General features: G+C 39.2%; 1 protein-coding gene across 1 annotated transcript; it reads left to right on the top strand.

Annotated features, from left to right (window-relative positions):
• Positions 1-8,189: 8,189 nt before the first annotated feature.
• Positions 8,190-9,795, top strand: LOC308369181 (ZP domain-containing protein-like; the record flags this gene model as incomplete). Its single annotated transcript, XM_080843525.1, has 6 exons — positions 8,190-8,241; positions 8,331-8,515; positions 8,616-9,016; positions 9,093-9,189; positions 9,281-9,485; positions 9,659-9,795. 6 exons carry the CDS (start codon positions 8,190-8,192, stop codon positions 9,793-9,795), a joined length of 1,077 nt encoding a protein of 358 aa, XP_080699651.1.
• Between the last annotated feature and the right edge of the window lie 3,127 nt (positions 9,796-12,922).

Genomic DNA, 12,922 nt, shown 5'->3' on the forward strand with positions numbered 1-12,922 from the left:
AGCAGAAAAGCAGACAAACAGGAAGTGAGGTCATATGTCAGCAAATATTTGAGTGACATTTACGCCACATGGTGTGTTTAATTCGTCTTGATCCAGGGAATCCAATGGTACCTCATTTTTGAAAATCGGTCATGCGGTTCAAAAGTTGTGTGTGTTAACACAAGTCCAACTTTGACCCGTTGGTGGCGCTAGAGTGGTATAATGAGAGACATGAAACTTTGTATGAATAAAGAAGGGGCTGTCCTTAATATTTGTGCCGAATTTCACAAAAAGTTACCATATGGTTTGTCCGGTACAGCCACTCAAATTCAGCAGAAAAGCAGACAAACAGGAAGTGAAGTCATATCTCAGCTAATCTTTGAGATATCGACACCAAACTGGTATGTCACTTGGAAGACACTACAACATGTTCCCATGTGCAAAGGCAACTTCATATCTTGAAAAATGATTGATATAAAGCAAATTGGATACATTGTTAATGCTAAAATAATGCTTTACACATCTGCAGGTCAAAAAGTGAAACTCTGATTCAATCACAAGTTCATATGAAGACACTTGAGAGTGTTTAGTACACAAATCTGAAAAAAAGTTGACTGTAAGATGAAAAGTAGATTTTTGGTGAATATTTGAAACATGCATGCTTGACCACTTGCTAGGGTGGTTCTCTATAGAATGTCTCTCTGTCTCCTCATCCGCGCGGCTCCTAAATCTCACACACTCAGTCTCCCCTTAACACACGCGCAGGCTTTGTTTTACGCACACACATTCTCACAGACACAGCTTGGTGTCACACACATACATTCTCACAGACACACAGGGTAAGCGCACACACACAACCTCCACTCAGTCTAAACTTCAGGGCAAAAGCATTGTAAATGTTGGATTTGAAATGTAATATCCCATTGGCAAGTCTGCAGCATGGATTTTTCTATACAGTGACAAATTGTCACAAAATTACATTTTCCCCTGGTTCGCAATGTTTGGAGGAGGAAACCGCCATCGCTGCTTGCAGCTATATTTAGGTTTCCTCCGGTAGGAGGTAACCTATTGTTATTGTAGCCTTTCTTATGTTGCTGCAATGGGAGTCAATGGCAGCCCCTAGAACCATATGGTAACTTTTTGTGAAATTTGGCACACTCATTAAGGACAGTCCCTTCTTCATTCACACCAATTTTCATGGCTCTCATTAGACCACTCTAGCGCCACCAACAGGTCAAAGTTGGACTTTTGTAACACACGCAACTTTTGAACCGTATGACCGATTTTCAAAAATGAGGTACCATTGGATTCCCTGGATCAAGACGAATTAAACACACCATGTGGCGTAAATTTCACTCAAATATTTGCTGACATATGACCTCACTTCCTGTTTGTACTTTTTAGAATTTTGATCCTCACAACCGTTTGTCCGGTACAGCCACTCAAATTCAGCAGAAAAGTCGCCAAACATGAAGTGAGGTCATATCATGGCAAATCTTTGACAAATCAACACCAAACTTGATATGTCACTGGAAGACACTACAACATGTTGCCATGTGCAAAGGCAACTTTATATCTTGAAAAATGATTGATATAAAGCAAATTGGATAGATTGTTAACGCTAAAACAATGCTTTACACATCAACAGGTCAAAAAGTGATACTCTGATTGAATCACAAGTTCATGTGAAGACACTTGAGAATGTTTAGAACACAAATCTGAACAAAATTTGACTGTAAGATGAAAAGTAGATTTTTGGTGAATATTTGAAATACGCATGCTTGGCTAATTGCTAGGGTGTTTCTCAAGTCTGCCTCTCTGCCCCTGCCCCTCTGGTCTTGCGCGCGTGTGAGCTCCAGATTCTCTCACACACACACACACACACACACACACACACACACACACAGGGACAGGGACAGGCTCCTTTGACACGCGCAAGCACACACACACATCATTTAAGGAGATTTAGGGATGACCACACCCCTTCTCACTCTTAGCTTGAAGCCATGGCCCTTGAGGATCTTCAAAGTAATGCATTTGAAATGTAATATCCCATTGGCAAGTCTGCAGCATGGATTTTTCTATACAGTGACAAATTGTCACAAAAATACATTTTTCCCTGGTTCGCAATGTCTGGAGGAGGAAACCGCCATCGCTGCTTGCAGCTATATTTTAAATTTGGTATGCTTATACGTGGCTACATTTGCTGTACAGTTAAATTAGTCTCTCTCAACAAAATGGCAGCCAATGGCCAATACAAATTCACCAGCAAATACATGCTTGTGTGAATGGCAAATCTTAAAGGAATTTTGTAGGCTCATTCATAATGTATTATTTACAAAATTCAAATGGTCCTCTTTTACATGCTGAAGCTTTCAAATCATTCAATCTTACAATACTTAGTGTAGTGTATACTCACCATTCCAGTTCTAAATGGTCAATACTTGTAGGCCTATATGTGGCATATACTCTTCATTTAGTATTGTATTTATTTATTGTATTAAATGTACATACATAGTTTTCAAAACAGTTATACAATGAAGATTCATGTATTGTTGCTTACCGGTATACCAGTCGATTTCATAAAATGCTCAAATTTTGCAAGAGAATATATCTGTTAAGTCTCACTCATCCTCATATTCACTAGACAGGTCTCAACACCCAAAACCATATTAGTGTACAGCTGCTACATCCGTAAACTATAGCTCCTTGCATGTACTTATTCTAACCTCTATTGCATTTCTAATTCTATATCAAATGTATTTGTTAAGTAATTTGTATTTATTTAATATTAATTAGTTAACTTTTTTGTTGTTGTTGCTTATTGTTTTTTGTTTTAATCAAACCAAGCGGTTAAAGCTTTGTTTAGGTTAAAGGAGAGAGTTCATGTAATTTGCTATTGGTAGTAGTTCCTTGTGCATATCTGCATACATTTTTTCAATAGAGTAGAGGAATATTAAGAGTTTTAACCGTACCCATTCACCCTCTCCATTGATTTAAATGCAGCTACATAATTTCTTTTAAATGTAGTTTCAAATCCAGTCTATATGTATTCCTTACATTTCCGACATCGAGTTGCTTCCTTTTAAAATAAGGAAAAGAAAGTAGCTAGTCCTTCTGTCACTAGATCACTTTTAACTGTGCATACACAGGATGTAGGCTGGTGAACCTGTGCTGTTAGAGAAACTGGTTGGGGGCACTGGCCTGAAAATGGCGAGTGGCAAGATGAACAAGCAAGCAGAAATTATATATATAGGAACTACAAAGAACAATACCACTCTGACACCCTTTAACCGCAATGTCTATTTGTAGCAATGGAGGGAACAGGTAGTAGCTAATCTGAGCTTGTCTCACTTTCTCTGCCAAATACAAATAGTCTACGCATAGGTTAGAAGCATGCATTTTAGCCTTACTTGTTTTGCAAATAATAATTTTGTGTTTTAAAATATGTATCTGTAAACACATGTAACAATAAATGTGTGCCTTTCACTGACAGAGATAACATCCCATTTTACTTTAGGTTGATTTCCGCTACAAGAGCATTTTTGATTCTTGCAGCCAGAATCATTTGTCCTGGAGCTCCTGTCGAAGTGGAAGCTGTGGAAGTCAGGCCAGTCTGGAAAGAGGACTAATATATGAAACTGGTGGAAAGTATCCTTCCAATTATAATTGGTGCCAAAAAGAAGGTGTTATGACAAGACGCCTTTTGAGTGATAAGCCTTTTGAACTCACGTAAGTCTGTCCACTTTGGCAGATATTTTCAAGAGACAGAACTAGAACTGGTACATTTGTTACACCCATTTCAAATGTGGTTATCCAGAGGAACCTAAATGATCACAATTGTTATATTATTATGATAAAACATTTTTAACCATCCACAGATTTAGCTTCACGGAACATCCATAATGATGCAACTCTACACAATATATAGACATTAGATCGGCTTCTAAGATTTGAGAAACAGTTGAAACAATAGGTTTTAGGCAATTATTTTCACTAAAATGTGCAAAGGAAGTGATCTTTGTCTCTGATGGTATGAAAAAAATCAGTGACATTTAGAGACATACATTCTTTTTGTCATATAACATGATATTGTTTGTATCTGATTTTTGCAAGGCATAAGAAGAGTGGGTACCCACTACTTAAAATTAAATATTTGCTAGTATAAAAAGCTCAGGTCAAATGTCACTTACCTTCCAAAGATGCATTTGTGATTAGAACTTAACATTTTGGAAACGTTTCATACTGTGACAAGCAATATTATGGCTATTACTGTAATGTACCAAAACATATCTGAATTTGCTACATTTCCAAACCAATATAAAGAAGACAGTTGTCATGTTGCATGCTTCTGCTGGCTTTTTCTGCATGTTTAATATAGATGGCTTGTAAGGGAATGGAAGAAATAATTTGAAATGAATTTTTTGATCAAATCAAGCCTTAAAAGACCTTTACAGAGCTAACCACCTCAAACAATAAGAAACAAAACATCTTTACCAACATTTAACTATTACTGCTTAGTAATCATCACATCACTTCTTTTTATAGCGCATCAAGCTGCTGTTGGGTGGGTTTTTTAAGAAACTCTTTGTCATCTTGGAACCTTCCAATCCTGGTAGATCTTGGACTTCGATCTGACACAAATGAAGCAAACCGTTCTCCAGTCACAACCATCATATCATTTGTCCGGTATAGCCTTGGCCTTTTTATATTCATTGTCTTTCATATATCTTTCATAACATATGATTTGTTTGATATCACACGGGCGGTGATATTGTATGGAAACTCAATCACATTTAAAGTTGTTGGACTATAGCTCACACAAGCTCCCAAATCTCCTGTAGTGTACCACAGAACTGTCCTCGCACATACAACTTGACAGCTTTTGATCCAGATGATGATCGCGTCAGATGTAGAAGCAACAGAGTTTTACCTTCAGGGTTCCACCTTGATCAAGTAAGAGACACCCAGAAGAACCACACACACACATGCACGTGTGTGCTCACATACACACACACGCACACTCTTGCATGTGTGTGCTCACACACACACACACATGCACGAATGCAAGAATGCAAGAATTTTTCAGAACAAAAAGTGACATTTCCTTTTGATGTCTGTTTGTCCAAGGATTCTTGCGCTTTACACTATGTCAGCGCCAGCACTGGATCCTATGGTTTCGAAATTGTTTTAGAGGACTTCCCCAATCAAAACATCACTCTTAACTACAATGACACAAGTACATCTTCGAAGGGTCCTTGGTCACAGAACAGCACTTCATTGAGCAAACTTCCACTGCAATTTGTAGTACTGGGTAAGTGTTTAAAATATATACATTGTGTTTTTTTTTTCAGTCAAAAAAATCACATATCAGTCATTAATAATCGGTTGCCATTTCAGTTGACTCCGCAGCACAATCTTGCAGTGAGGGAGTGTACTTGCCCCAGTTCCTGCCCCCCACTCCACACAACGGAGAACGGCTTCACATTGACATCAACCACGAGCTGGAAATCAGAATTCAGGCAAACGCTTCTAACACAATGCAAGTAGACCTGTAATTCAAACTTGAATATGTGTCTGTGCGTGTGCAAAACTGTGTATGGTTGTTTTTGTGTGTGAATGTTTGGTCACGTGAATAAACTCCTAAAGTACCTTAAATGATGACATACAGTTTGTTCTGTCTTGAAGTGTTGGTGATATCATAATAAGTGGACCACTGAACATCACAAAGGACAAGCTCACCTCTGGAGAGTTTGTCCTCAGATGGACACCCAGGAGTGAGGACTTTGGCCAATATTTTCCCATCTGTTTTATTGCTGAGAGCTCAGGGAATAATCCGTAAGTTTTTCCCAGTGGCATCAACTTATAAATGCTTGAATATTTAAGAAGTGGTAATGATAGTTTTGTGTTGACTACAGACACGATTTTTAATACATGATGTGATATGATGTTTTATGATTTACATGTTCGATCTCTGAATTGCATGTGTTTACCATGGAGACTGTTAAGTGACTTAGACTTGGACTAAATACATTTTAAAGTCCTATTTTAAGGGCGATAAAGGCTGGCGGAAACGAGAGCGCAAGTGATGAAGCGAGCAGTAAAAAGCAATAAGTGCAGCGCTAGGCCGAAGTCAATAAGTGAAAGGTTTGACCAATAGCGACCAATAGCGTTGTCGAGCAATCTTTTTAAACTGAATGTGACCACAATGTAATGCCACGACTGCCTGGATCAAGGCAGCCCTAACATCTAATGGGTAGACCACACGTAGCGATTCAGTAATAAAATAGGTTTATTTACATAAAGAGAAACAATCAGTATAATGAATTAAAAGGAAAATGGCGTGCAATGCGTCTAGGGGTAAATGAAGTCTCAAACCAAAAGTGTAAAACGCAACGAGGACGGGGGTTGCATCCAGCCTGGAGTTTAGGCAGTCGGAAGGCTCTCCCCAGGCTCTCACCACTGGAACAATCAACAGACTGTACGAAAAGGCAAAGCAAGAGTCAAGAGCAGAGAGAGGCAGCCATTGTGAAAACCCCAGCCTCTTATAGTCCGGCCCATTATCTGCACTCAGCACTCAGGCAATCCCCTTCACTCAGCACCCTGCAGGAGAGACAAACAGGTAACATAGCACAGAGGGGCAGAGTCCCATGCCGGATTAGTAGGGTGGTAACAGTAAGATGTTCTGGGTTCTGGACAGTTTTACAAGGAAAAAAGGCATCTGTTGTGTCAAAAAAATTGATTTGTCGAGATATAATTGTAGTTTGTCTGAACTCTTTAAAAATCCCTTCGAACTGACTGAGTTTATTAAACAGGAAAGCTATTGTGATTTTGAAAAGTATAAGGGTTTAGCTCCTTTAGATCTCATGACAGCCTAACTTTATTTGTAAATGGGACATGTGATAGGTTACATATTACAATTAATAATCTAAAATACATTTAATGAAACACATTTGGAACTTCGGAACTAAGTATTGAAACGAAAAATGGAGAGCTTACATCTCTGCTGAGATGTTTCAGCAGACATTTTGGCACTTGCTGCAGTAGAACTTGTGGAGCAGAAGAGGTTAGCTCTATTTTCTATGGACATTCTATGGAAGGGCAATTGCTCTGATCTGAAAAAAGGGCAACCCCCCCAGAGCAAAAATAAATAAATCACATGGACAGTATGGAGAACTGAAAAGAACAGGGTCTTTGTTAATCGTACTTAATAAAACACTCAAATACAGCAATTAATTCGAGCATGGCAGCATTCAGCGGAGAATATTACAGCCAGGGGTCATCGTTATACCAGTGGGCTTGAAAAGAGCGCCCTTCTCAATTTCTTGGGAACGACACAATAGAACGGCACGGCCCGACTGAATGGGAACATTTTATGAATGCTTGATTGTATTTGAGATTACTGCTCTGTATATGAGCTGGATATTGGGCTTTCGGAAGACTGAGGCGGGGACTGCCAATGGAAACTACCCTTTTGGCTATAATTACGTGCATTTACATCTTAATGTTCACGAATGAGTCTGCAAAGCCTCAACGATCAGGACCAATCAGAGAAGAGCCCGTCCTCCATTAGTTCCCGCCCACACAGTGCCAAAAGTCCTTCTTCGCGCAAGAAGAATCATCCTTCTTGCGAGCATGTCAGTCTCTGCGCTCGCAGTTGTTGAATTTGATATCGCAGTTGCTAAAATTGAGTGCGCAGACGAAATTCACGCTCACGAAAACTGAAAAGTTGCTTGAGTAAATGTTTATCGTGCGTGCAAGTTTTGGCACAAATCTGACGCCATACAGGGGAAAAAACCTATTCATAAAACGCAATAGTCAATGAAAAATATTTCGCAAGCCCATATTCAAAATTCCCTTAATCGATGTAGAATTTTGTTTAATGCAGGACAACCTCCCCTGCCGAAATCGCCCGTCTCCGCCAGCCCTTTATCGCCCTCAAAATAGGAGCCTTTTCATATCAGTTTCACTCTTTAGGAAGGTTGTTATTTATAAAACCATACCATGTATTATTCAATCTCATTAATCAGTACACTCTTTTGTAGATATTGTAAATTCAGATACAGTAAGTCAATATTCTATGTCTGTGCTGAAAATGCTCAGCGTACAATGATGGGAGTTATCACTCCAAATTCCTCCATTAACTTGCATCAGCATTAACCAGTAAACATACTGTACTTACTTTCAGTTCCGCCTTCTATCAGTCTGACATGAGATGTGTCATTGTTCATGCTGGACTTCATCATGATGGACCTCAACAGGGTTTGTGTTTTCCATTATCTCAAGCTTTAAATAAATGGTAAAGGATACATGTTTGTTTTTTCATAATTAACAATTATTATCATCCACAGCTGCTTCAGCTAAAGTGATTTGCTCTGAGAATTTTATGGCAGTTGAAGTGGACAAATCACTATCAGACAGCATCAGACTAAATGAGGATCACCTGAGACTCACCGACCCATCTTGCACACTCTACTCCAACGGCAGTCATGTCTTTGCCAACATGTCTCTCAACACCTGTGGCACTGAGATGGAGGTGAATACACCTTATCAAGCCCTACCAAATAAATGTCAAATCTATCTAGAGAAAAAGTATATGCTATATAATATATTAACTCTATATTTCTTTTCAAAAGGAGGATGAAAACAATCTCATCTTCAGGAATGAAATTGTGTCATTTGATAACCCAAATGACATTATAACAAGAGACCAACAGGTGGAGCTGAGGTTCTTTTGCAAGTACCCTAAAGAAAGCCGTGTGTCCTTAGAGTTTGATGCTCACAGAGGCCCTAATGTATTCATACAAAAAGGATTTGGAACCTTCAGCTTTGAGTTTGAATTCTTCCAATCAAGTCAATTTCATAATCGTAAGGACCCCAACTCCTATCCTCTGGAGTATGATCTTGGTGAGATGATGTACCTGCAGATCGAAGCCGTCTCTCCAGTCAACAACACAGAGCTCTTTGTGGAGTCATGCACTGCCAGTCCCAGTGACCACTCTCAAGCCCATGTTTCCTATGCAATCATTCAAAATGGGTAAGCTTGACACATATTGTAGATACTGGGAATGTCTGTCATGTTATGTTCTAAACATGTCATGTTCTACACATAGGTGCAAGGAAGATGAAACAGTGCAATTCTACTCGAGCCATACAAATAAAGTCCAGTTTGGAATGAAGGCATTTAAATTCATTGGATGGCAGGACCAGGTAATAGATGGAATCACAGACTTCTCTCTCCTCTCGCCTCATTTATGTTTAGATAGTATGTTCTGTATTCAATTGGTTTCTCTCCCAAAAGGTTTACATCACTTGCTCAGTCATACTGTGTGAGGCTGGCCATCCCAACACCAGATGTTCTCAGGGCTGCACCAATGCCACTGCCCCACCTGCAGTGCATCACCATCACAGGAGAGAGGTGACCATTCAGACCACCAGTCACTCCATCTCCCAGGGGCCCGTGCGACTCAGCAGGAATGCTGACATCAACAGTGCTCCAAGCACAGGTAACTATCCTCCTGTTTACCTCCCACTGTTTCTTGGGTACTCTCCAAATGCACTTCATAAATCACAGTTTGATGCAATAGTATTTCCTTATGGCTTATTTCTCTAACATGTACATGCCAGTGCCAGGCAATGTGTAACTGTGACTATTTCTTCTGCTACTATTTTCTTACAGTGACAAATACTGGATTGAACATGAATCTTGTTTTCCTCACTGGATGCCTGCTGGCAGCTGTTGCCATGGTGTGTGGTGTACTGATCTACACAAGGCGACCTAGGATTGAATATCAGTTACTACCTTCTTCCGACTAGGTAGCCTTCATGCACAGCACATATACAGAGACTTGTCTTGAAACAAACTATATACACTCCTGGGTTGTGTTTAAAATGGCTAAAATCAGCTGATTATATAGATCGACATTATTTCCATGTGAAATACATACATATTACTTTTATCTTTGGGGTTGTGTTTGAAAATGGCTTTAACAGCTGATTAGATTGATACACATTATTTCCATGTGAATAATAACATATTACTTTTATTTTATTAGAAAATGTAACTGTTGGTAATAAATGCATGCTTTTGCCAAATTATAACCATATAATACCGGGTGATAAGTCAAGCTTATATAGGTTTAGTTAGGATCACTACCTTTACTGATTGCTTTTACGGATTTTATGTAAAGCACTTTGAACTGCAGATCTTGTACCAAATGTGCTATACAAATAAAGTATTACTTACTTACTACTGAGGCTCTGTCCTACTAAATTATCCATGACCTTCTCTACAAAAAACTGTCTAAACATGTATGGTATGGTAATCCATCAAATTCTCATGCCCAGCTGCACTTCAGTTATCTTCCCAGTTGCCTGCACCTGCATCATTCACGTTCACCTGATAACACAATCACCTTCACCTGTATCCCACACTATATACACTTCTCACTTCCCTGTCGGGCCTTGTCTAACAACGGACTTAAAACCGAAGACTACAGCTTGCGACCGGTTTCTCTACCATTACGCATCTCCCAGGTCGCTCTGATCCTTCGTTTTCTCTCTCACTCTTCCATTGTCAGACCGGTGAATTTCACTTCACCCAAAGCCTCAGTTCGACGACTCCCAAGTCATTTTGCTAACGTATTTGTTTGTTCTGTTCCTTGGCGTGCCCCTGTGCGCTAAATACTCCCGTGCAGCGCTCCGGCCTCACAAGGTTTTCTGTTAGTTTGCCCTAGTTATTAGATTATCTTCTGTGCATTGTCTTAGACTAAAGTGAATAATCTAAAGTTACAAATACATAAGACATATGAAACATCCACACATTCAGAGAGTATGAACATTCCTGGCTGCTCAGAGGATGTTGGCTACACACATAATGTGCGGGAGTCTCTGGCTACAGAACACTACAAATCCTTTGACTAACTTCCATTTAAATACCCATTTCATTTAGCCCTTCATCTGGTATAATAATTATTCACACTGACTGTGGTGTTTATGATGGGGATCACACAGTCAAACAGACAAATGGAGGGTTTGTCACCTACAGAGGGGGGTTTGAGTCCTCCAGAGGGGGGTTACCTACAACCCACAGATACCAGAATTCTCATGTTTCTGAGATCCATGTTAAAACTAATCTATTCAGTTGCAGGACTGAGACCACTGTACCACTCAAACTGAGACCATTCAAATGAAGCCAAACATGACAATAAAATCACCTCATAATGTAATACCACACTAAGTACTCTTAAATCTATTTTCCTGCCCTTTGTCTAACCCTTGTAACTTTAATCTTTAGGTCAAACCTGTTTCATACCATGCACCAAGCGGGGTAGCAAAACAAAAGTAATTCATGCCTGACACAAACCATTTATTTAGTTTTTCTCTATTGTTCTAAAAGTGAAACCCACATGTGGCATGTACAATAGCATTTCCCAGAACAGGAGGAGCACCTTGCTTCAAAAGGTTAATTGGCACGCAACCCCAGTGAACTTTTCCGTAGGTGTATACATTGAAAAGCATGTCCATGGTTACAAAAAAGTTTCTTGGTTCACATAAAATCAATACACTTGACACTGTTAAATCTAAATAATGATGGTGATGAAATATAAATGATGCATTTTGAAATAAAAAATCGTTCTCTTTTATCAAGAAAAATTATTTCCCCCACAACTATGTAGATTGCATTTTTCACCAATGCAGAAAGTTTTTATGTCCAAAATCAAAAGAAATCAAAAGTCCTGCTGTGCCGCTTACAGCAAATATATCTCACTAGAATCACAACTTTCACCAGATATATCTATAACTGCTCACCATAATCTCACCTTTCACCAGGTGCTACCCCACTTCAACCGTGAAGATGAGCTTACAGGTACACAGCAGTCTCTTTGACACAACAGAGTTTAATTAGTCAAATTATGGTTTATTTTCATGGATGGAGTACTTTTCTGAAACTAAAGTTATCTCAAAATGGCAGAACCGTTGGGAGACTTTGCTGTCCAAGATCAAAGCAAATGTTGTTGTGGCTTGCCTCAATAGGTACTGGAGGGCAGAGGAGAACCTTGATCTTTGACAAGGGTTTACATTTTTTCCCATGAATAAGTAAAAAATTCTAACCAGAGAATAGTTCAAGACAATAGAAAATTAAATTGACTACTATTCTTTCCACATTATAAAATGGATGACAGATGGTGTGAACTCAAAGAACGATGGTATTCAATTGTAAATCTCTAAATCTGACAGGTGTCTCACTTAACAGATATGAGTAAGTCAACCTTGGCTCCCAATTCCAGTACATTTCCATCCAATGTAGTGTAGATTTGATCTTCTTGGCATCGCTATGCCAGCTCTCTCTCTGTCTTTAAAAACAAGAATCATCTCTATCATTTAAGATGAGATGCCACATTCCAGTAGTGTGCAAAACAAATCAGAAAAAAAATCTACTTGACATTTGGTGTCATGCCTATGTGTTTTCACACAGATTACTGCTTCTGCAGAACTAGTCCAGAATGAACTAGTATAAACACAATTCCCTCAGCACAGGCGCATGTACAGCAACTTTATTTGCCCGGTAACAACTGTGTGGTAAGCCAAAATAACCAACACATGGCAATGAAAAACATCCATGGCTACGGTCTGTTACACGTTGATGTTATACCTTTCATTTCACAAATGCAACACACTGTGTGCAGGTTGCCAACCACAGAACCTAAGTGCAATTTCTGTCCATTGTGATTTAGATGCTACCTACGGCTTACATTGATATAGGTTGGACCCCTCTTCAAATGATTTGTTAAACTGCACTAAAACTGACTGCCAAAAAAGTCACTGATTACTTTGCACCTTCTGCAGCCAGTAAAGAGCTGACTGGCCTGCCTGTTGAGAGACCTCAGTCCTGATAGTCTGCTGTGTCATTTTGCTTGTACTACTGGAAATATGTAATAAT

This window comes from Sprattus sprattus, assembly GCF_963457725.1.
Source record: "Sprattus sprattus genome assembly, chromosome: 8".
NCBI lineage: Eukaryota > Metazoa > Chordata > Actinopteri > Clupeiformes > Clupeidae > Sprattus > Sprattus sprattus.